General features: G+C 25.9%; 1 protein-coding gene across 1 annotated transcript; it reads left to right on the top strand.

Moving 5' to 3' along the window:
• The first annotated feature begins 14,175 nt into the window (after positions 1-14,175).
• Positions 14,176-16,427, top strand: LOC132931355 (uncharacterized). Its single transcript, XM_060997399.1, has 2 exons — positions 14,176-16,190; positions 16,260-16,427. The coding sequence occupies exons 1-2, from the start codon at positions 14,697-14,699 to the stop codon at positions 16,266-16,268; spliced, it is 1,503 nt and encodes a 500-aa protein (XP_060853382.1). The 5' UTR covers positions 14,176-14,696; the 3' UTR covers positions 16,269-16,427.
• Positions 16,428-27,557: the final 11,130 nt, after the last annotated feature.

The following is a 27,557-nucleotide window of genomic DNA, read 5'->3' as shown; positions in this document are numbered from 1 at the left end:
AGAAGATACTGATAATAATATTGGATTTATGCAATGTGCGTGCAATGGTTATTGAATATAATTGATTCTAAATTAATAGCTGTGAAACAATTGAGATTTGTTAAATATCTGAATAAAATAATAGTAAACACCTTTAGCTTGTATTGTTTATTCTTAAAATTTACCTATGCTATAAATATATTTTATTTTTACTATATTTAAATGATCGTTATAAAACATTTATAAAACACTCAAATATTAAGTTAAAGTTTAGAAGCTTTAACAATGGTTTAAGAAATTTACCATTATTATCTTTCAGGTGTTTCATTTAACCTGGTATTTTGAATACACTATAATACATGTTTTTATATGATAATTTTGACAAATTCCTATTTTAAACTGCTTATAAAACACTCAAAATTATTAAATGTATGCACCGACAGAGGGCGGTAGTGGGGACGACATCCGTCGGCCGATGCCCGATCGCCTCAGAGAAAAACTAGTTGGTTGTGTGCCGTTCACCGGACGGTCGTTTTAGAGTAACCGATCGTTGTTTTTACTTAGCTTTTGCGTGTAGTTGTTGTTCATTTAATAAAGATTTTTGATATTATAAACGAATTGTTCATATTTTATGCCTGAAGTTAACACAAGTAAGTGTCTTGATTAAGAAAATGATTCTAATTTATCATTTTTAACTTGCACATGTTTCATTTAATCTGATATTTTTACTTCATAAAAACTATAAAATATGATTTTATAAGTTAATTTTGACGAATAATACAAATAATTATTTTTAGATTCTGAACGGAGTGATGAATGTATTGATTTTACAATGATGTTTGTATTATTTTTGTGTCCGTCATCACTTTTTGGAGTAGTAATAATGCTTCGTTTTTGACTTCAGCCCCTCTTTGAAAAGACAAAATCGATTTTTTGATTTTGCTGTAAGTCAAAAACGAATCATTGTAAATACATGAAATTTTCAACAAACGTTTATATTAGCGTTATCTATTTGCGATTAAATTTTCAATATATTTTGACATTTTTTAAGCTACTTATAGATAATTGAAACTTATCGTAGTAAAAAATAAATCAAAAATCGTTAGTCACAATTTTTGTTTATAAGCATTTAAAGTTCAAATGTTTAAAAAATATATCAAAATCACGAAAATTTGCAAAGAATTTTGAAGTTGAAAATTCATAAAATCTTTGTGATTTATACTTAAGGTTAAAAAATCCAATACTAGGTTATCCATAAGTTTTCCTTCAAGTAACCGTAAAAAAATAAATCCATTGTCAATATAGAAAACATTTTATGTGCGTATGAAATATAATTTTTTACGAAATCGCGTAAAATAACGATATATTACAATTTAAATATAGGTAATAATATAATATATCCAACTAATTATCATTGACTGACAAATCATCTCCGTTCAGAATCGTTTTTCGTATACAATACTACCCGTCGTTGCATTCAAATTTAACACATCCATTATAGTGACCAGTGACCTACTTTCCATCTCTACTATACAGCGGAGCGATACCCACGTTTTTTCATATTGAATAGGAGCAAATTTTCAGTTGTACAAATGTATTCTCTAGTCACACTTATAATATGTACATTTATATTCTAGAAAACATTCTGGTATATTTGTAGGTACTATCTTTTATGGCTTATCATAATTATTATTTCTTATCGTCTGTTATATTATATTATGTCTATATTTCATATCATTTTGCAGTTTTACATTCGTATTTGTATTTGCGTTTCAACTGTAAATTGTTTTCAAGAATTTTTTAATAAAAATGAAGTTTGTCTGTTAGTTTATGTTTTGATTGTTTCAATTTCAAAATTATTCAGTGTTGTCCATGTACTAGTTGTTATATAAAAATTGTTGTCCTCTTTACGGTGTCTAGTAGCGACATTTTATCCTCCAACCATTATACATATTTTAACTTACTATTTTTTTTTTAGATGGCAGTACAGCAGATCATTCAATACACGCTGAGACATGAATTCACATTTCTACCTCTATGCTAAATATCAATATCCTACGTTGAAAATGTACTTGACGATACTGCTAATAATAATGGTTTTGTGCAACGTGCGTGTAATGGGTATTGAATTTAATTGATATTAAATTAATAGTAGTGTAACAAAAAGTCAGTGTCATGAAACCCTGACCATTAGATTATAAGCAAATGATTCTAATTTTCCATTATTGACATTCAATTATTACATTTAAGATGATACTTCATACAGACAATAAAAAATGATTTAATATCATAATTTTGATATGAAAATTTAAACAAATATTACAAAGTCATACTTTGAACTGCTTGTAAAACACTGTATTCTCAAGTTATTCTCCAACCACTATACATATTTAACTGAATATTTTTTATTTTTAGATGGCAGTACAGCAGATCACTCAATACATGCTGAGACATGAATTCACATTTCTACCACTATGCAAAATATCAACATCCTACGTTGAAAATGTACTAGACGATACTGCTAATAATAAGGGTTTTGTGCAACGTGCGTGTAATGGGTATTGAATTTAATTGATATTAAATTAATTGTAGTGTAATAAAAAGTCAGTGTCATGAAACTCTGACCATTAGATTATAAGCAAATGATTCTAATTTTCAATTACTGACATTCAAATATTACATTTAAGCTGATACTTCATAAACACAATAAAACATGATTTTACATGGTAATTTTAACAAATATTACAAAGTCATATTTTTAACTGCTTATAAAACACTCAATTCTCATGTTAGTGTCTAGAAACCTTGACTACTAAATGATGACAATGATTCTTATTGTATACAAGTATACAAGTATTACAAACTCTTATTATTTTAATATTGAAAAGCAGCAATTTTATGTTAATGTACAATTGTATTCTTTACTTATATTTCGTTTTACATTAAAACTCAACAAAACATTCTGGTAGATTTGTATTATCTCTTTTATTGCTAAGCATTATAATTATTTCTTTAACCATTATACATATTTAACTGACTATTTGTGTTTTAGATGGCAGTACTGCAGATCACTGGAGGCATGCTGAGACATGAATTAGCATTTCTATCACTAGGGAAAGTTACAACATTTTCCGTTGAAAATGGAATAGAAGGTACTGCTAATATTAATGGTTTTGTGCAACGTGCGTGTAATGGGTATTGGATGTAATTGATATTCAATTAATAGTATTGTTACAAAAAGTTAGTGTCACAAAACCCTAACCATTATATTAAGTAAATGGTTCTTATTTACCATTATTAACTTCCATATATTTCATTTAGGCTCATACTTAATAATAAACACTATAAAACGTGCTTATATATCATAATTTTGACTCATATTACAATTTCATATTTTTAGCTGCTCATAAAAATCTCAATTATCAAGTTAGTGTCATGAAACCTAGACAGTTATATTAAGTAAATGATTCTTATTTACCATTACCAACATCCATATTTGTCATTTAAGCTGATACTTCATAAACACTATAAAACATGTTTTTAATATGATAATATTGACTAATATTACAAATTCATACTTTGAACTGCCTGTAAAACACTGTATTCTCAAGTTATTCTCCAACCGTTATACATTATTAACTTACTACATTTTTTCAGATGGCAGTATATCAGATCAATCAAGGCACGCTGAGACACGAATTCACATTTCTACCACCAAGGAAAGAATCAACATGCTATGTTGAAAATGGACTAGAAGATACTGATAATAATATTGGATTTATGCAATGTGCGTGCAATGGTTATTGAATATAATTGATTCTAAATTAATAGCTGTGAAACAATTGAGATTTGTTAAATATCTGAATAAAATAATAGTAAACACCTTTAGCTTGTATTGTTTATTCTTAAAATTTACCTATGCTATAAATATATTTTATTTTTACTATATTTAAATGATCGTTATAAAACATTTATAAAACACTCAAATATTAAGTTAAAGTTTAGAAGCTTTAACAATGGTTTAAGAAATTTACCATTATTATCTTTCAGGTGTTTCATTTAACCTGGTATTTTGAATACACTATAATACATGTTTTTATATGATAATTTTGACAAATTCCTATTTTAAACTGCTTATAAAACACTCAAAATTATTAAATGTATGCACCGACAGAGGGCGGTAGTGGGGACGACATCCGTCGGCCGATGCCCGATCGCCTCAGAGAAAAACTAGTTGGTTGTGTGCCGTTCACCGGACGGTCGTTTTAGAGTAACCGATCGTTGTTTTTACTTAGCTTTTGCGTGTAGTTGTTGTTCATTTAATAAAGATTTTTGATATTATAAACGAATTGTTCATATTTTATGCCTGAAGTTAACACAAGTAAGTGTCTTGATTAAGAAAATGATTCTAATTTATCATTTTTAACTTGCACATGTTTCATTTAATCTGATATTTTTACTTCATAAAAACTATAAAATATGATTTTATAAGTTAATTTTGACGAATAATACAAATAATTATTTTTAGATTCTGAACGGAGTGATGAATGTATTGATTTTACAATGATGTTTGTATTATTTTTGTGTCCGTCATCACTTTTTGGAGTAGTAATAATGCTTCGTTTTTGACTTCAGCCCCTCTTTGAAAAGACAAAATCGATTTTTTGATTTTGCTGTAAGTCAAAAACGAATCATTGTAAATACATGAAATTTTCAACAAACGTTTATATTAGCGTTATCTATTTGCGATTAAATTTTCAATATATTTTGACATTTTTTAAGCTACTTATAGATAATTGAAACTTATCGTAGTAAAAAATAAATCAAAAATCGTTAGTCACAATTTTTGTTTATAAGCATTTAAAGTTCAAATGTTTAAAAAATATATCAAAATCACGAAAATTTGCAAAGAATTTTGAAGTTGAAAATTCATAAAATCTTTGTGATTTATACTTAAGGTTAAAAAATCCAATACTAGGTTATCCATAAGTTTTCCTTCAAGTAACCGTAAAAAAATAAATCCATTGTCAATATAGAAAACATTTTATGTGCGTATGAAATATAATTTTTTACGAAATCGCGTAAAATAACGATATATTACAATTTAAATATAGGTAATAATATAATATATCCAACTAATTATCATTGACTGACAAATCATCTCCGTTCAGAATCGTTTTTCGTATACAATACTACCCGTCGTTGCATTCAAATTTAACACATCCATTATAGTGACCAGTGACCTACTTTCCATCTCTACTATACAGCGGAGCGATACCCACGTTTTTTCATATTGAATAGGAGCAAATTTTCAGTTGTACAAATGTATTCTCTAGTCACACTTATAATATGTACATTTATATTCTAGAAAACATTCTGGTATATTTGTAGGTACTATCTTTTATGGCTTATCATAATTATTATTTCTTATCGTCTGTTATATTATATTATGTCTATATTTCATATCATTTTGCAGTTTTACATTCGTATTTGTATTTGCGTTTCAACTGTAAATTGTTTTCAAGAATTTTTTAATAAAAATGAAGTTTGTCTGTTAGTTTATGTTTTGATTGTTTCAATTTCAAAATTATTCAGTGTTGTCCATGTACTAGTTGTTATATAAAAATTGTTGTCCTCTTTACGGTGTCTAGTAGCGACATTTTATCCTCCAACCATTATACGTATTTAACTTACTATTTTTTTTTTAGATGGCAGTACAGCAGATCATTCAATACACGCTGAGACATGAATTCACATTTCTACCTCTATGCTAAATATCAATATCCTACGTTGAAAATGTACTTGACGATACTGCTAATAATAATGGTTTTGTGCAACGTGCGTGTAATGGGTATTGAATTTAATTGATATTAAATTAATAGTAGTGTAACAAAAAGTCAGTGTCATGAAACCCTGACCATTAGATTATAAGCAAATGATTCTAATTTTCCATTATTGACATTCAATTATTACATTTAAGATGATACTTCATACAGACAATAAAAAATGATTTAATATCATAATTTTGATATGAAAATTTAAACAAATATTACAAAGTCATACTTTGAACTGCTTGTAAAACACTGTATTCTCAAGTTATTCTCCAACCACTATACATATTTAACTGAATATTTTTTATTTTTAGATGGCAGTACAGCAGATCACTCAATACATGCTGAGACATGAATTCACATTTCTACCACTATGCAAAATATCAACATCCTACGTTGAAAATGTACTAGACGATACTGCTAATAATAAGGGTTTTGTGCAACGTGCGTGTAATGGGTATTGAATTTAATTGATATTAAATTAATTGTAGTGTAATAAAAAGTCAGTGTCATGAAACTCTGACCATTAGATTATAAGCAAATGATTCTAATTTTCAATTACTGACATTCAAATATTACATTTAAGCTGATACTTCATAAACACAATAAAACATGATTTTACATGGTAATTTTAACAAATATTACAAAGTCATATTTTTAACTGCTTATAAAACACTCAATTCTCATGTTAGTGTCTAGAAACCTTGACTACTAAATGATGACAATGATTCTTATTGTATACAAGTATACAAGTATTACAAACTCTTATTATTTTAATATTGAAAAGCAGCAATTTTATGTTAATGTACAATTGTATTCTTTACTTATATTTCGTTTTACATTAAAACTCAACAAAACATTCTGGTAGATTTGTATTATCTCTTTTATTGCTAAGCATTATAATTATTTCTTTAACCATTATACATATTTAACTGACTATTTGTGTTTTAGATGGCAGTACTGCAGATCACTGGAGGCATGCTGAGACATGAATTAGCATTTCTATCACTAGGGAAAGTTACAACATTTTCCGTTGAAAATGGAATAGAAGGTACTGCTAATATTAATGGTTTTGTGCAACGTGCGTGTAATGGGTATTGGATGTAATTGATATTCAATTAATAGTATTGTTACAAAAAGTTAGTGTCACAAAACCCTAACCATTATATTAAGTAAATGGTTCTTATTTACCATTATTAACTTCCATATATTTCATTTAGGCTCATACTTAATAATAAACACTATAAAACGTGCTTATATATCATAATTTTGACTCATATTACAATTTCATATTTTTAGCTGCTCATAAAAATCTCAATTATCAAGTTAGTGTCATGAAACCTAGACAGTTATATTAAGTAAATGATTCTTATTTACCATTACCAACATCCATATTTGTCATTTAAGCTGATACTTCATAAACACTATAAAACATGTTTTTAATATGATAATATTGACTAATATTACAAATTCATACTTTGAACTGCCTGTAAAACACTGTATTCTCAAGTTATTCTCCAACCGTTATACATTATTAACTTACTACATTTTTTCAGATGGCAGTATATCAGATCAATCAAGGCACGCTGAGACACGAATTCACATTTCTACCACCAAGGAAAGAATCAACATGCTATGTTGAAAATGGACTAGAAGATACTGATAATAATATTGGATTTATGCAATGTGCGTGCAATGGTTATTGAATATAATTGATTCTAAATTAATAGCTGTGAAACAATTGAGATTTGTTAAATATCTGAATAAAATAATAGTAAACACCTTTAGCTTGTATTGTTTATTCTTAAAATTTACCTATGCTATAAATATATTTTATTTTTACTATATTTAAATGATCATTATAAAACATTTATAAAACACTCAAATATTAAGTTAAAGTTTAGAAGCTTTAACAATGGTTTAAGAAATTTACCATTATTATCTTTCAGGTGTTTCATTTAACCTGGTATTTTGAATACACTATAATACATGTTTTTATATGATAATTTTGACAAATTCCTATTTTAAACTGCTTATAAAACACTCAAAATTATTAAATGTATGCACCGACAGAGGGCGGTAGTGGGGACGACATCCGTCGGCCGATGCCCGATCGCCTCAGAGAAAAACTAGTTGGTTGTGTGCCGTTCACCGGACGGTCGTTTTAGAGTAACCGATCGTTGTTTTTACTTAGCTTTTGCGTGTAGTTGTTGTTCATTTAATAAAGATTTTTGATATTATAAACGAATTGTTCATATTTTATGCCTGAAGTTAACACAAGTAAGTGTCTTGATTAAGAAAATGATTCTAATTTATCATTTTTAACTTGCACATGTTTCATTTAATCTGATATTTTTACTTCATAAAAACTATAAAATATGATTTTATAAGTTAATTTTGACGAATAATACAAATAATTATTTTTAGATTCTGAACGGAGTGATGAATGTATTGATTTTACAATGATGTTTGTATTATTTTTGTGTCCGTCATCACTTTTTGGAGTAGTAATAATGCTTCGTTTTTGACTTCAGCCCCTCTTTGAAAAGACAAAATCGATTTTTTGATTTTGCTGTAAGTCAAAAACGAATCATTGTAAATACATGAAATTTTCAACAAACGTTTATATTAGCGTTATCTATTTGCGATTAAATTTTCAATATATTTTGACATTTTTTAAGCTACTTATAGATAATTGAAACTTATCGTAGTAAAAAATAAATCAAAAATCGTTAGTCACAATTTTTGTTTATAAGCATTTAAAGTTCAAATGTTTAAAAAATATATCAAAATCACGAAAATTTGCAAAGAATTTTGAAGTTGAAAATTCATAAAATCTTTGTGATTTATACTTAAGGTTAAAAAATCCAATACTAGGTTATCCATAAGTTTTCCTTCAAGTAACCGTAAAAAAATAAATCCATTGTCAATATAGAAAACATTTTATGTGCGTATGAAATATAATTTTTTACGAAATCGCGTAAAATAACGATATATTACAATTTAAATATAGGTAATAATATAATATATCCAACTAATTATCATTGACTGACAAATCATCTCCGTTCAGAATCGTTTTTCGTATACAATACTACCCGTCGTTGCATTCAAATTTAACACATCCATTATAGTGACCAGTGACCTACTTTCCATCTCTACTATACAGCGGAGCGATACCCACGTTTTTTCATATTGAATAGGAGCAAATTTTCAGTTGTACAAATGTATTCTCTAGTCACACTTATAATATGTACATTTATATTCTAGAAAACATTCTGGTATATTTGTAGGTACTATCTTTTATGGCTTATCATAATTATTATTTCTTATCGTCTGTTATATTATATTATGTCTATATTTCATATCATTTTGCAGTTTTACATTCGTATTTGTATTTGCGTTTCAACTGTAAATTGTTTTCAAGAATTTTTTAATAAAAATGAAGTTTGTCTGTTAGTTTATGTTTTGATTGTTTCAATTTCAAAATTATTCAGTGTTGTCCATGTACTAGTTGTTATATAAAAATTGTTGTCCTCTTTACGGTGTCTAGTAGCGACATTTTATCCTCCAACCATTATACGTATTTAACTTACTATTTTTTTTTTAGATGGCAGTACAGCAGATCATTCAATACACGCTGAGACATGAATTCACATTTCTACCTCTATGCTAAATATCAATATCCTACGTTGAAAATGTACTTGACGATACTGCTAATAATAATGGTTTTGTGCAACGTGCGTGTAATGGGTATTGAATTTAATTGATATTAAATTAATAGTAGTGTAACAAAAAGTCAGTGTCATGAAACCCTGACCATTAGATTATAAGCAAATGATTCTAATTTTCCATTATTGACATTCAATTATTACATTTAAGATGATACTTCATACAGACAATAAAAAATGATTTAATATCATAATTTTGATATGAAAATTTAAACAAATATTACAAAGTCATACTTTGAACTGCTTGTAAAACACTGTATTCTCAAGTTATTCTCCAACCACTATACATATTTAACTGAATATTTTTTATTTTTAGATGGCAGTACAGCAGATCACTCAATACATGCTGAGACATGAATTCACATTTCTACCACTATGCAAAATATCAACATCCTACGTTGAAAATGTACTAGACGATACTGCTAATAATAAGGGTTTTGTGCAACGTGCGTGTAATGGGTATTGAATTTAATTGATATTAAATTAATTGTAGTGTAATAAAAAGTCAGTGTCATGAAACTCTGACCATTAGATTATAAGCAAATGATTCTAATTTTCAATTACTGACATTCAAATATTACATTTAAGCTGATACTTCATAAACACAATAAAACATGATTTTACATGGTAATTTTAACAAATATTACAAAGTCATATTTTTAACTGCTTATAAAACACTCAATTCTCATGTTAGTGTCTAGAAACCTTGACTACTAAATGATGACAATGATTCTTATTGTATACAAGTATACAAGTATTACAAACTCTTATTATTTTAATATTGAAAAGCAGCAATTTTATGTTAATGTACAATTGTATTCTTTACTTATATTTCGTTTTACATTAAAACTCAACAAAACATTCTGGTAGATTTGTATTATCTCTTTTATTGCTAAGCATTATAATTATTTCTTTAACCATTATACATATTTAACTGACTATTTGTGTTTTAGATGGCAGTACTGCAGATCACTGGAGGCATGCTGAGACATGAATTAGCATTTCTATCACTAGGGAAAGTTACAACATTTTCCGTTGAAAATGGAATAGAAGGTACTGCTAATATTAATGGTTTTGTGCAACGTGCGTGTAATGGGTATTGGATGTAATTGATATTCAATTAATAGTATTGTTACAAAAAGTTAGTGTCACAAAACCCTAACCATTATATTAAGTAAATGGTTCTTATTTACCATTATTAACTTCCATATATTTCATTTAGGCTCATACTTAATAATAAACACTATAAAACGTGCTTATATATCATAATTTTGACTCATATTACAATTTCATATTTTTAGCTGCTCATAAAAATCTCAATTATCAAGTTAGTGTCATGAAACCTAGACAGTTATATTAAGTAAATGATTCTTATTTACCATTACCAACATCCATATTTGTCATTTAAGCTGATACTTCATAAACACTATAAAACATGTTTTTAATATGATAATATTGACTAATATTACAAATTCATACTTTGAACTGCCTGTAAAACACTGTATTCTCAAGTTATTCTCCAACCGTTATACATTATTAACTTACTACATTTTTTCAGATGGCAGTATATCAGATCAATCAAGGCACGCTGAGACACGAATTCACATTTCTACCACCAAGGAAAGAATCAACATGCTATGTTGAAAATGGACTAGAAGATACTGATAATAATATTGGATTTATGCAATGTGCGTGCAATGGTTATTGAATATAATTGATTCTAAATTAATAGCTGTGAAACAATTGAGATTTGTTAAATATCTGAATAAAATAATAGTAAACACCTTTAGCTTGTATTGTTTATTCTTAAAATTTACCTATGCTATAAATATATTTTATTTTTACTATATTTAAATGATCATTATAAAACATTTATAAAACACTCAAATATTAAGTTAAAGTTTAGAAGCTTTAACAATGGTTTAAGAAATTTACCATTATTATCTTTCAGGTGTTTCATTTAACCTGGTATTTTGAATACACTATAATACATGTTTTTATATGATAATTTTGACAAATTCCTATTTTAAACTGCTTATAAAACACTCAAAATTATTAAATGTATGCACCGACAGAGGGCGGTAGTGGGGACGACATCCGTCGGCCGATGCCCGATCGCCTCAGAGAAAAACTAGTTGGTTGTGTGCCGTTCACCGGACGGTCGTTTTAGAGTAACCGATCGTTGTTTTTACTTAGCTTTTGCGTGTAGTTGTTGTTCATTTAATAAAGATTTTTGATATTATAAACGAATTGTTCATATTTTATGCCTGAAGTTAACACAAGTAAGTGTCTTGATTAAGAAAATGATTCTAATTTATCATTTTTAACTTGCACATGTTTCATTTAATCTGATATTTTTACTTCATAAAAACTATAAAATATGATTTTATAAGTTAATTTTGACGAATAATACAAATAATTATTTTTAGATTCTGAACGGAGTGATGAATGTATTGATTTTACAATGATGTTTGTATTATTTTTGTGTCCGTCATCACTTTTTGGAGTAGTAATAATGCTTCGTTTTTGACTTCAGCCCCTCTTTGAAAAGACAAAATCGATTTTTTGATTTTGCTGTAAGTCAAAAACGAATCATTGTAAATACATGAAATTTTCAACAAACGTTTATATTAGCGTTATCTATTTGCGATTAAATTTTCAATATATTTTGACATTTTTTAAGCTACTTATAGATAATTGAAACTTATCGTAGTAAAAAATAAATCAAAAATCGTTAGTCACAATTTTTGTTTATAAGCATTTAAAGTTCAAATGTTTAAAAAATATATCAAAATCACGAAAATTTGCAAAGAATTTTGAAGTTGAAAATTCATAAAATCTTTGTGATTTATACTTAAGGTTAAAAAATCCAATACTAGGTTATCCATAAGTTTTCCTTCAAGTAACCGTAAAAAAATAAATCCATTGTCAATATAGAAAACATTTTATGTGCGTATGAAATATAATTTTTTACGAAATCGCGTAAAATAACGATATATTACAATTTAAATATAGGTAATAATATAATATATCCAACTAATTATCATTGACTGACAAATCATCTCCGTTCAGAATCGTTTTTCGTATACAATACTACCCGTCGTTGCATTCAAATTTAACACATCCATTATAGTGACCAGTGACCTACTTTCCATCTCTACTATACAGCGGAGCGATACCCACGTTTTTTCATATTGAATAGGAGCAAATTTTCAGTTGTACAAATGTATTCTCTAGTCACACTTATAATATGTACATTTATATTCTAGAAAACATTCTGGTATATTTGTAGGTACTATCTTTTATGGCTTATCATAATTATTATTTCTTATCGTCTGTTATATTATATTATGTCTATATTTCATATCATTTTGCAGTTTTACATTCGTATTTGTATTTGCGTTTCAACTGTAAATTGTTTTCAAGAATTTTTTAATAAAAATGAAGTTTGTCTGTTAGTTTATGTTTTGATTGTTTCAATTTCAAAATTATTCAGTGTTGTCCATGTACTAGTTGTTATATAAAAATTGTTGTCCTCTTTACGGTGTCTAGTAGCGACATTTTATCCTCCAACCATTATACATATTTAACTTACTATTTTTTTTTTAGATGGCAGTACAGCAGATCATTCAATACACGCTGAGACATGAATTCACATTTCTACCTCTATGCTAAATATCAATATCCTACGTTGAAAATGTACTTGACGATACTGCTAATAATAATGGTTTTGTGCAACGTGCGTGTAATGGGTATTGAATTTAATTGATATTAAATTAATAGTAGTGTAACAAAAAGTCAGTGTCATGAAACCCTGACCATTAGATTATAAGCAAATGATTCTAATTTTCCATTATTGACATTCAATTATTACATTTAAGATGATACTTCATACAGACAATAAAAAATGATTTAATATCATAATTTTGATATGAAAATTTAAACAAATATTACAAAGTCATACTTTGAACTGCTTGTAAAACACTGTATTCTCAAGTTATTCTCCAACCACTATACATATTTAACTGAATATTTTTTATTTTTAGATGGCAGTACAGCAGATCACTCAATACATGCTGAGACATGAATTCACATTTCTACCACTATGCAAAATATCAACATCCTACGTTGAAAATGTACTAGACGATACTGCTAATAATAAGGGTTTTGTGCAACGTGCGTGTAATGGGTATTGAATTTAATTGATATTAAATTAATTGTAGTGTAATAAAAAGTCAGTGTCATGAAACTCTGACCATTAGATTATAAGCAAATGATTCTAATTTTCAATTACTGACATTCAAATATTACATTTAAGCTGATACTTCATAAACACAATAAAACATGATTTTACATGGTAATTTTAACAAATATTACAAAGTCATATTTTTAACTGCTTATAAAACACTCAATTCTCATGTTAGTGTCTAGAAACCTTGACTACTAAATGATGACAATGATTCTTATTGTATACAAGTATACAAGTATTACAAACTCTTATTATTTTAATATTGAAAAGCAGCAATTTTATGTTAATGTACAATTGTATTCTTTACTTATATTTCGTTTTACATTAAAACTCAACAAAACATTCTGGTAGATTTGTATTATCTCTTTTATTGCTAAGCATTATAATTAGGGCTGGGATTTTGATGCAAAGGCATCTTTTTTTCTGGTGTTTTGAAACATTGGTCCGTAAGTATAAAATGTGTTTTGGGTGATACTGATTATTTTAAAGAATTTTTTATTTTGCATTTTTTGCATTTTTTGACAAAATTAACTCTTAAATGCATTTTTAGGACATTTTTTATGTTTTTAGTGCATTTTCTTGGTTTTTAGAGCATTTTTCATAATTTCTTCATAAAATGAACGAAAATTGTTGCGATTCACAAAAAACTTTCGGCAAACTGCTGACGGTACGCTAGGGTTTTCCCCGAAAATTATCACCGTTATATTATACCTATTATGAATTATTATTTTTATTACACCATACATACATACATAGGTACAAGTTATCGTCGATAACAATTTTATCATAGCTAGGCTTAGATAACTATTACTGAATTAGTAACCAATTAGTACGTCCGCCGTCGTAGTCTCGATAGCATTCGTTGTGTTTCGTCGTGTCGTGTTTTTTCGTGTGATTCATAAGTTCAATATGCCGAAAGTAAAAACGTCGAAATCAAATCGATTAACGAAATATGTAAATGAATTCGGTAAAGAATTTTTTTCTACAGACGGTGAAATATTATTTTGCAAAATATGTGAAATAAAAGTGGCTTCTGAAAAAAAATTTACCGTTGTACAACACATTTCCCGAGATAAACACGTTCAAGGATTACGTCGCCGAGAACTTAAATCGGACCAACAGGTATCCACAATGCAATTTATAAATGAAAATCAGCTATCTCCGTTTTCTTATGATTTGACTAATGCCTTTCTTTCGGCCAATATACCACTTAATAAACTTGAAAATCCAATATTAAAAGGTTTTTTAGAGAAGTATACCAATAAATCAATTCCTGATAGATCGTCAATTAGAAAAAATTATGTAAGTAAATGTTACAATAATACCATGAATAAAATAATTCAATATGCAGCAGATAAAAAAATTTGGGTTTCTTTGGACGAAACAACCGACGCAGAAGGACGTTTTGTTGCAAACTTCATCGTAGGTACGTTAGAAGTCGGTTGTCCTGGAAAAACATTTCTTTTAAACTGTGAGGTATTGGAAAAAGCGAACCATTCTACTGTTGCTAAAATGTTCAATAATTCTCTATCTTTATTGTGGCCTGGAGGTATTCAATATGACAACGTATTACTATTTGTAAGTGATGCAGCACCTTACATGGTGAAAGCTGGAAAGTCAATCCAGTCATTTTATTCAAAAATGATACATGTGACTTGTATTGCACATGCCCTGCATCGAGTCGCTGAAGAAATAAGAGGGAATTTTTCGAAAGTAGATAAATTAGTTTCAAATGGGAAAAAAATATTTTTGAAAGCACCTTCCCGCGTAGAGAAATTTAGAGAAATAGCAAAAGGTATACCTTTACCGCCGCAACCAGTTATAACTCGTTGGGGAACGTGGTTAAACGCTTCAATTTATTACTGCGAACATTTTGAATCTATCAAAGAAGTTGTCAATGCACTTGACAGTGAAGACGCTATTTCTATTAAAAAAGTGCAAACAGTAATTAAAAGTTCTAGCTTACACAGGAATTTAATTTATATAAAAGCGCATTTCGGTACATTGCCTGAATCGATTACTAAATTAGAAACTCGTGGACAGACTTTATCAGAATCTTTAAGAGTATTAGAAGATATAAGAGTTTTAATAAATGAAGCACCAAATGAAATTGGTACTGCAATAAATAAAAAAATGGAAAATGTTTTGAATAAAAATAAAGGGTTGAAAATACTACAAAATATTTCAAAAATTATAAATGGTGAAAAACCAGATGAAAACAACATACCGGAAGATATAACGACGGACGATATTTCACACTTTAAATATGCTCCAGTATCATCAGTCGAAGTCGAAAGAAGTTTTTCTACTTACAAAAGTATATTGTCCGACCAACGACGATCATTTTTATTTGAAAATATAAGACAGCATATCATTATTCAGTGCAATAGCGATTTTGTTCAGGTTAGTATTAATAACAACTAGCAAAAACAAATTAAAATGTTAAAATTTTTTTTTAAATTATTATTTTAGAATGAATGATTAAGAAAACAGAAGCATAAAAAAACTAAAGAAGCAACAACGTACAATAAACAAAAAAAAATACATTACTGTAGTATAATTTAAATTTTTTTCTAATTTTTAACCTATAATAAATATAATTTAAATGCATTTTTTTAGTGCATTTTTTGAGTTTTTTAAGTCATTTTTTGAGATTTTTTAGGGCATTAAAATCCCAGCCCTAATTATAATTATTTCTTTAACCATTATACATATTTAACTGACTATTTGTGTTTTAGATGGCAGTACTGCAGATCACTGGAGGCATGCTGAGACATGAATTAGCATTTCTATCACTAGGGAAAGTTACAACATTTTCCGTTGAAAATGGAATAGAAGGTACTGCTAATATTAATGGTTTTGTGCAACGTGCGTGTAATGGGTATTGGATGTAATTGATATTCAATTAATAGTATTGTTACAAAAAGTTAGTGTCACAAAACCCTAACCATTATATTAAGTAAATGGTTCTTATTTACCATTATTAACTTCCATATATTTCATTTAGGCTCATACTTAATAATAAACACTATAAAACGTGCTTATATATCATAATTTTGACTCATATTACAATTTCATATTTTTAGCTGCTCATAAAAATCTCAATTATCAAGTTAGTGTCATGAAACCTAGACAGTTATATTAAGTAAATGATTCTTATTTACCATTACCAACATCCATATTTGTCATTTAAGCTGATACTTCATAAACACTATAAAACATGTTTTTAATATGATAATATTGACTAATATTACAAATTCATACTTTGAACTGCCTGTAAAACACTGTATTCTCAAGTTATTCTCCAACCGTTATACATTATTAACTTACTACATTTTTTCAGATGGCAGTATATCAGATCAATCAAGGCACGCTGAGACACGAATTCACATTTCTACCACCAAGGAAAGAATCAACATGCTATGTTGAAAATGGACTAGAAGATACTGATAATAATATTGGATTTATGCAATGTGCGTGCAATGGTTATTGAATATAATTGATTCTAAATTAATAGCTGTGAAACAATTGAGATTTGTTAAATATCTGAATAAAATAATAGTAAACACCTTTAGCTTGTATTGTTTATTCTTAAAATTTACCTATGCTATAAATATATTTTATTTTTACTATATTTAAATGATCATTATAAAACATTTATAAAACACTCAAATATTAAGTTAAAGTTTAGAAGCTTTAACAATGGTTTAAGAAATTTACCATTATTATCTTTCAGGTGTTTCATTTAACCTGGTATTTTGAATACACTATAATACATGTTTTTATATGATAATTTTGACAAATTCCTATTTTAAACTGCTTATAAAACACTCAAAATTATTAAATGTATGCACCGACAGAGGGCGGTAGTGGGGACGACATCCGTCGGCCGATGCCCGATCGCCTCAGAGAAAAACTAGTTGGTTGTGTGCCGTTCACCGGACGGTCGTTTTAGAGTAACCGATCGTTGTTTTTACTTAGCTTTTGCGTGTAGTTGTTGTTCATTTAATAAAGATTTTTGATATTATAAACGAATTGTTCATATTTTATGCCTGAAGTTAACACAAGTAAGTGTCTTGATTAAGAAAATGATTCTAATTTATCATTTTTAACTTGCACATGTTTCATTTAATCTGATATTTTTACTTCATAAAAACTATAAAATATGATTTTATAAGTTAATTTTGACGAATAATACAAATAATTATTTTTAGATTCTGAACGGAGTGATGAATGTATTGATTTTACAATGATGTTTGTATTATTTTTGTGTCCGTCATCACTTTTTGGAGTAGTAATAATGCTTCGTTTTTGACTTCAGCCCCTCTTTGAAAAGACAAAATCGATTTTTTGATTTTGCTGTAAGTCAAAAACGAATCATTGTAAATACATGAAATTTTCAACAAACGTTTATATTAGCGTTATCTATTTGCGATTAAATTTTCAATATATTTTGACATTTTTTAAGCTACTTATAGATAATTGAAACTTATCGTAGTAAAAAATAAATCAAAAATCGTTAGTCACAATTTTTGTTTATAAGCATTTAAAGTTCAAATGTTTAAAAAATATATCAAAATCACGAAAATTTGCAAAGAATTTTGAAGTTGAAAATTCATAAAATCTTTGTGATTTATACTTAAGGTTAAAAAATCCAATACTAGGTTATCCATAAGTTTTCCTTCAAGTAACCGTAAAAAAATAAATCCATTGTCAATATAGAAAACATTTTATGTGCGTATGAAATATAATTTTTTACGAAATCGCGTAAAATAACGATATATTACAATTTAAATATAGGTAATAATATAATATATCCAACTAATTATCATTGACTGACAAATCATCTCCGTTCAGAATCGTTTTTCGTATACAATACTACCCGTCGTTGCATTCAAATTTAACACATCCATTATAGTGACCAGTGACCTACTTTCCATCTCTACTATACAGCGGAGCGATACCCACGTTTTTTCATATTGAATAGGAGCAAATTTTCAGTTGTACAAATGTATTCTCTAGTCACACTTATAATATGTACATTTATATTCTAGAAAACATTCTGGTATATTTGTAGGTACTATCTTTTATGGCTTATCATAATTATTATTTCTTATCGTCTGTTATATTATATTATGTCTATATTTCATATCATTTTGCAGTTTTACATTCGTATTTGTATTTGCGTTTCAACTGTAAATTGTTTTCAAGAATTTTTTAATAAAAATGAAGTTTGTCTGTTAGTTTATGTTTTGATTGTTTCAATTTCAAAATTATTCAGTGTTGTCCATGTACTAGTTGTTATATAAAAATTGTTGTCCTCTTTACGGTGTCTAGTAGCGACATTTTATCCTCCAACCATTATACGTATTTAACTTACTATTTTTTTTTTAGATGGCAGTACAGCAGATCCTTCAATACACGCTGAGACATGAATTCACATTTCTACCTCTATGCTAAATATCAATATCCTACGTTGAAAATGTACTTGACGATACTGCTAATAATAATGGTTTTGTGCAACGTGCGTGTAATGGGTATTGAATTTAAATTCTAATCATTTTCTTAATATAGTGGTCCAGGTTTCAAGAGATTAACTTGATAATTGTGTGTTTTATAAGCAGTTCAAAAAATAAATGTATATTATTCCTCAAAATTATCATATAAAAACATGTTTTATAGTTTTAATGAAGTATCTGCTTAAATGAGATGTATGCAAGTTAATAATAATAAATTAGAATTATTTTCTTAATATAATGGTCCAGGTTTCAAGAGATTAACTTGAGAATTGTGTGTTTTATAAGCAGTTCAAAAAATAAATATTTAATATTCGTCAAAATTATCATATAAAATCATGTTTTATAGTTTTAATGATGTATCTGCTTAAATGAGATGTATGCAAGTTAGTAATAATAAATTCTAATCATTTTCTTAATATAGTGGTCCAGGTTTCAAGAGATTAACTTGATAATTGTGTGTTTTATAAGCAGTTCAAAAAATAAATGTATATTATTCATCAAAATTATCATATAAAATCATGTTTTATAGTGTTTATGAAAAATCTGCTTAAATGAAATGTATTCAAGTTAGTAATAATAAATTCTAATCATTTTCTTAATATAGTGGTCCAGGTTTCAAGAGATTAACTTGATAATTGTGTGTTTTATAAGCAGTTCAAAAAATAAATGTATATTATTCATCAAAATTATCATATAAAAACATGTTTTATAGTTTTAATGAAGTATCTGCTTAAATGAGATGTATGCAAGTTAATAATAATAAATTAGAATCATTTTCTTAATATAATGGTCCAGGTTTCAAGAGATTAACTTGAGAATTGTGTGTTTTATAAGCAGTTCAAAAAATAAATATTTAATATTCGTCAATATTATCATATAAAATCATGTTTTATTGTTTTAATGAAGTTCCTGCTTAAATGAGATGTATGCAAGTTAGTAATAATAAATTCTAATCATTTTCTTAATATAGTGGTCCAGGTTTCAAGAGATTAACTTGATAATTGTGTGTTTTATAAGCAGTTCAAAAAATAAATGTATATTATTCATCAAAATTATCATATAAAAACATGTTTTATAGTTTTAATGAAGTATCTGCTTAAATGAGATGTATGCAAGTTAATAATAATAAATTAGAATCATTTTTTTAATATAATGGTCCAGGTTTCAAGAGATTAACTTGAGAATTGTGTGTTTTATAAGTAGTTCAAAAAATAAATATTTAATATTCGTCAAAATTATCATATAAAATCATGTTTTATAGTTTTAATAAAGTATCTGCTTAAATGAGATGTATGCAAGTTAATAATAATAAATTAGAATCATTTTCTTAATATAGTGGTCCAGGTTTCAAGAGATTAACTTGATAATTGTTTGTTTTATAAGCAGTTCAAAAAATAAATGTATATTATTCATCAAAATTATCATATAAAATCATGTTTTATAGTTTTAATGAAGTATCTGCTTAAATGAGATGTATGCATGTTAATAATAATAAATTAGAATCATTTTCTTAATATAATGGTCCAGGTTTCAAGAGATTAACTTGAGAATATTGTGTTTTATAAGCAGTTCAAAAAATAAATGTATATTATTCATCAAAATTATCATATAAAATCATGTTTTATAGTGTTTATGAAAAATCTGCTTAAATGAAATGTATGCAAGTTAATAATAATAAATTAGAATCATTTTCTTAATATAATGGTCCAGGTTTCAAGAGATTAACTTGAGAATTGTGTGTTTTATAAGCAGTTCAAAAAAAAAATATTAATATTCGTCAAAATTATCATATAAAATCATGTTTTATAGTTTTAATGAAGTATCTGCTTAAATGAGATGTATGCAAGTTAATAATAATAAATTAGAATTATTTTCTTAATATAGTGGTCCAGGTTTCAAGAGATTATCTTGAGAATTGTTTGTTTTATAAGCAGTTCAAAAAATAAATGTATATTATTCATCAAAATTATCATATAAAATAATGTTTTATAGTGTTTATGAAAAATTTGCTTAAATAAAATGTATGCATGTTAGTAATAATAAATTCTAATCATTTTCTTAATATAGTGGTCCAGGTTTCAAGAGATTATCTTGAGAATTGTTTGTTTTATAAGCAGATCAAAAAAATAAATATTTAATATTCGTCAAAATTATCATATAAAATCATGTTTTATAGTTTTAATAAAGTATCTGCTTAAATGAGATGTATGCAAGTTAATAATAATAAATTAGAATCATTTTCTTAATATAGTGGTCCAGGTTTCAAGAGATTAACTTGATAATTGTTTGTTTTATAAGCAGTTCAAAAAATAAATGTATATTATTCATCAAAATTATCATATAAAATCATGTTTTATAGTTTTAATGAAGTATCTGCTTAAATGAGATGTATGCATGTTAATAATAATAAATTAGAATCATTTTCTTAATATAATGGTCCAGGTTTCAAGAGATTAACTTGAGAATTGTGTGTTTTATAAGCAGTTCAAAAAATAAATGTATATTATTCATCAAAATTATCATATAAAATCATGTTTTATAGTGTTTATGAAAAATCTGCTTAAATGAAATGTATGCAAGTTAATAATAATAAATTAGAATCATTTTCTTAATATAATGGTCCAGGTTTCAAGAGATTAACTTGAGAATTGTGTGTTTTATAAGCAGTTCAAAAAAAAAATATTAATATTCGTCAAAATTATCATATAAAATCATGTTTTATAGTTTTAATGAAGTATCTGCTTAAATGAGATGTATGCAAGTTAATAATAATAAATTAGAATTATTTTCTTAATATAGTGGTCCAGGTTTCAAGAGATTATCTTGAGAATTGTTTGTTTTATAAGCAGATCAAAAAAAAAAATATTTTATATTCGTCAAAATTATCATATAAAATCATGTTTTATAGTTTTAATGAAGTATCTGCTTAAATGAGATGTAAGCAAGTTAATAATAATAAATTAGAATCATTTTCTTAATATAGTGGTCCAGGTTTCAAGAGATTATCTTGAGAATTGTTTGTTTTATAAGCAGATCAAAAAAAAAATATTTTATATTCGTCAAAATTATCATATAAAATCATGTTTTATAGTTTTAATGAAGTATCTGCTTAAATGAGATGTAAGCAAGTTAATAATAATAAATTAGAATCATTTTCTTAATATAGTGGTCCAGGTTCAAGAGATTATCTTGAGAATTATTTGTTTTATAAGCAGTTCAAAAAATAAATGTATATTATTCATCAAAATTATCATATAAAATCATGTTTTATAGTGTTTATGAAAAATCTGCTTAAATGAAATGTATGCAAGTTAATAATAATAAATTAGAATCATTTTCTTAATATAATGGTCCAGGTTTCAAGAGATTAACTTGAGAATTGTGTGTTTTATAAGCAGTTCAAAAAAAAAATATTAATATTCGTCAAAATTATCATATAAAATCATGTTTTATAGTTTTAATGAAGTATCTGCTTAAATGAGATGTATGCAAGTTAATAATAATAAATTAGAATTATTTTCTTAATATAGTGGTCCAGGTTTCAAGAGATTATCTTGAGAATTGTTTGTTTTATAAGCAGATCAAAAAAAAAATATTTTATATTCGTCAAAATTATCATATAAAATCATGTTTTATAGTTTTAATGAAGTATCTGCTTAAATGAGATGTAAGCAAGTTAATAATAATAAATTAGAATCATTTTCTTAATATAGTGGTCCAGGTTTCAAGAGATTATCTTGAGAATTGTTTGTTTTATAAGCAGATCAAAAAAAAAATATTTTATATTCGTCAAAATTATCATATAAAATCATGTTTTATAGTTTTAATGAAGTATCTGCTTAAATGAGATGTAAGCAAGTTAATAATAATAAATTAGAATCATTTTCTTAATATAGTGGTCCAGGTTCAAGAGATTATCTTGAGAATTATTTGTTTTATAAGCAGTTCAAAAAATAAATGTATATTATTCATCAAAATTATCATATAAAATCATGTTTTATAGTGTTTATGATGTATCTGCTTAAATGAGATGTATGCAAGTTAATAATAATAAATTAGAATCATTTTCTCAATATAATGGTCCAGGTTTCAAGAGATTAACTTGAGAATTGTGTGTTTTATAAGCAGTTCAAAAAATAAATATTTAATATTCGTCAAAATTATCATATAAAATCATGTTTTATAGTTTTAATGAAGTTCCTGCTTAAATGAGATGTATGCAAGTTAGTAATAATAAATTCTAATCATTTTCTTAATATAGTGGTCCAGGTTTCAAGAGATTAACTTGATAATTGTGTGTTTTATAAGCAGTTCAAAAAATAAATGTATATTATTCATCAAAATTATCATATAAAATCATGTTTTATAGTGTTTATGAAAAATCTGCTTAAATGAAATGTATGCAAGTTAGTAATAATAAATTCTAATCATTTTCTTAATATAGTGGTCCAGGTTTCAAGAGATTAACTTGATAATTGTGTGTTTTATAAGCAGTTCAAAAAATAAATGTATATTATTCATCAAAATTATCATATAAAAACATGTTTTATAGTTTTAATGAAGTATCTGCTTAAATGAGATGTATGCATGTTAATAATAATAAATTAGAATCATTTTCTTAATATAATGGTCCAGGTTTCAAGAGATTAACTTGAGAATTGTGTGTTTTATAAGCAGTTCAAAAAATAAATGTATATTATTCATCAAAATTATCATATAAAATCATGTTTTATAGTGTTTATGAAAAATCTGCTTAAATGAAATGTATGCAAGTTAATAATTATAAATAAGAATCATTTTCTTAATATAGTGGTCCAGTTTTCATGAGATTAACTTGATAATTGTTTGTTTTATAAGCAGTTCAAAAAATAAATGTATATTATTCATCAAAATTATCATATAAAATCATGTTTTATAGTGTTTATGAAAAATCTGCTTAAATGAAATGTATGCAAGTTAGTAATAATAAATTCTAATCATTTTCTTAATATAGTGGTCCAGGATTCAAGAGATTATCTTGAGAATTGTTTGTTTTATAAGCAGATCAAAAAATAAATATTTAATATTCGTCAAAATTATCATATAAAATGATGTTTTATAGTTTTAATGAAGTATCTGCTTAAATGAGATGTATGCAAGTTAATAATATTAAATTAGAATCATTTTCTTAATATAATGGTCCAGGTTTCAAGAGATTAACTTGAGAATTGTGTGTTTTATAAGCAGTTCAAAAAATAAATATTTAATATTCGTCAATATTATCATATAAAATCATGTTTTATTGTTTTAATGAAGTTCCTGCTTAAATGAGATGTATGCAAGTTAGTAATAATAAATTCTAATCATTTTCTTAATATAGTGGTCCAGGTTTCAAGAGATTAACTTGATAATTGTGTGTTTTATAAGCAGTTCAAAAAATAAATGTATATTATTCATCAAAATTATCATATAAAAACATGTTTTATAGTTTTAATGAAGTATCTGCTTAAATGAGATGTATGCAAGTTAATAATAATAAATAAGAATCATTTTCTTAATATAATGGTCCAGGTTTCAAGAGATTAACTTGAGAATTGTGTGTTTTATAAGTAGTTCAAAAAATAAATATTTAATATTCGTCAAAATTATCATATAAAATCATGTTTTATAGTTTTAATGAAGTATCTGCTTAAATGAGATGTATGCAAGTTAATAATAATAAATTAGAATCATTTTCTCAATATAATGGTCCAGGTTTCAAGAGATTAACTTGAGAATTGTGTGTTTTATAAGCAGTTCAAAAAATAAATATTTAATATTCGTCAATATTATCATATAAAATCATGTTTTATAGTTTTAATGAAGTTCCTGCTTAAATGAGATGTATGCAAGTTAGTAATAATAAATTCTAATCATTTTCTTAATATAGTGGTCCAGGTTTCAAGAGATTAACTTGATAATTGTGTGTTTTATAAGCAGTTCAAAAAATAAATGTATATTATTCATCAAAATTATCATATAAAATCATGTTTTATAGTGTTTATGAAAAATCTGCTTAAATGAGATGTATGCATGTTAATAATAATAAATTAGAATCATTTTCTTAATATAATGGTCCAGGTTTCAAGAGATTAACTTGATAATTGTGTGTTTTATAAGCAGTTCAAAAAATAAATATTTTATATTCGTCAAAATTATCATATAAAATCATGTTTTATAGTTTTAATAAAGTATCTGCTTAAATGAGATGTAAGCAAGTTAATAATAATAAATTAGAATCATTTTCTTAATATAGTGGTCCAGGTTTCAAGAGATTATCTTGAGAATTGTTTGTTTTATAAGCAGATCAAAAAAAAAATATTTTATATTCGTCAAAATTATCATATAAAATCATGTTTTATAGTTTTAATGAAGTATCTGCTTAAATGAGATGTATGCAAGTTAATAATAATATATTAGAATCGTTTTCTTAATATAGTGGTCCAGGTTTCAAGAGATTAACTTGATAATTGTGTGTTTTATAAGCAGTTCAAAAAATAAATGTATATTATTCATCAAAATTATCATATAAAATAATGTTTTATAGTGTTTATGAAAAATTTGCTTAAATGAAATGTATGCATGTTAGTAATAATAAATTCTAATCATTTTCTTAATATAGTGGTCCAGGTTTCAAGAGATTATCTTGAGAATTGTTTGTTTTATAAGCAGATCAAAAAATAAATATTTAATATTCGTCAAAATTATCATATAAAATCATGTTTTATACTTTTAATAAAGTATCTGCTTAAATGAGATGTATGCAAGTTAATAATAATAAATTAGAATCATTTTCTTAATATAGTGGTCCAGGTTTCAAGAGATTAACTTGATAATTGTTTGTTTTATAAGCAGTTCAAAAAATAAATGTATATTATTCATCAAAATTATCATATAAAATCATGTTTTATAGTTTTAATGAAGTATCTGCTTAAATGAGATGTATGCATGTTAATAATAATAAATTAGAATCATTTTCTTAATATAATGGTCCAGGTTTCAAGAGATTAACTTGAGAATTGTGTGTTTTATAAGCAGTTCAAAAAATAAATGTATATTATTCATCAAAATTATCATATAAAATCATGTTTTATAGTGTTTATGAAAAATCTGCTTAAATGAAATGTATGCAAGTTAATAATAATAAATTAGAATCATTTTCTTAATATAATGGTCCAGGTTTCAAGAGATTAACTTGAGAATTGTGTGTTTTATAAGCAGTTCAAAAAATAAATATTTAATATTCGTCAAAATTATCATATAAAATCATGTTTTATAGTTTTAATGAAGTATCTGCTTAAATGAGATGTATGCAAGTTAATAATAATAAATTAGAATTATTTTCTTAATATAGTGGTCCAGGTTTCAAGAGATTATCTTGAGAATTGTTTGTTTTATAAGCAGATCAAAAAAAAAAATATTTTATATTCGTCAAAATTATCATATAAAATCATGTTTTATAGTTTTAATGAAGTATCTGCTTAAATGAGATGTAAGCAAGTTAATAATAATAAATTAGAATCATTTTCTTAATATAGTGGTCCAGGTTCAAGAGATTATCTTGAGAATTATTTGTTTTATAAGCAGTTCAAAAAATAAATGTATATTATTCATCAAAATTATCATATAAAATCATGTTTTATAGTGTTTATGATGTATCTGCTTAAATGAGATGTATGCAAGTTAATAATAATAAATTAGAATCATTTTCTCAATATAATGGTCCAGGTTTCAAGAGATTAACTTGAGAATTGTGTGTTTTATAAGCAGTTCAAAAAATAAATATTTAATATTCGTCAAAATTATCATATAAAATCATGTTTTATAGTTTTAATGAAGTTCCTGCTTAAATGAGATGTATGCAAGTTAGTAATAATAAATTCTAATCATTTTCTTAATATAGTGGTCCAGGTTTCAAGAGATTAACTTGATAATTGTGTGTTTTATAAGCAGTTCAAAAAATAAATGTATATTATTCATCAAAATTATCATATAAAATCATGTTTTATAGTGTTTATGAAAAATCTGCTTAAATGAAATGTATGCAAGTTAGTAATAATAAATTCTAATCATTTTCTTAATATAGTGGTCCAGGTTTCAAGAGATTAACTTGATAATTGTGTGTTTTATAAGCAGTTCAAAAAATAAATGTATATTATTCATCAAAATTATCATATAAAAACATGTTTTATAGTTTTAATGAAGTATCTGCTTAAATGAGATGTATGCAAGT

Source organism: Rhopalosiphum padi, unplaced genomic scaffold (assembly GCF_020882245.1).
Source record: "Rhopalosiphum padi isolate XX-2018 unplaced genomic scaffold, ASM2088224v1 scaffold1, whole genome shotgun sequence".
In the NCBI taxonomy this organism is placed as follows: domain Eukaryota; kingdom Metazoa; phylum Arthropoda; class Insecta; order Hemiptera; family Aphididae; genus Rhopalosiphum; species Rhopalosiphum padi.
The sequence above is the reverse complement of the archived record's forward strand: the minus strand, read 5'-3'. Positions and strand labels throughout refer to the sequence as shown.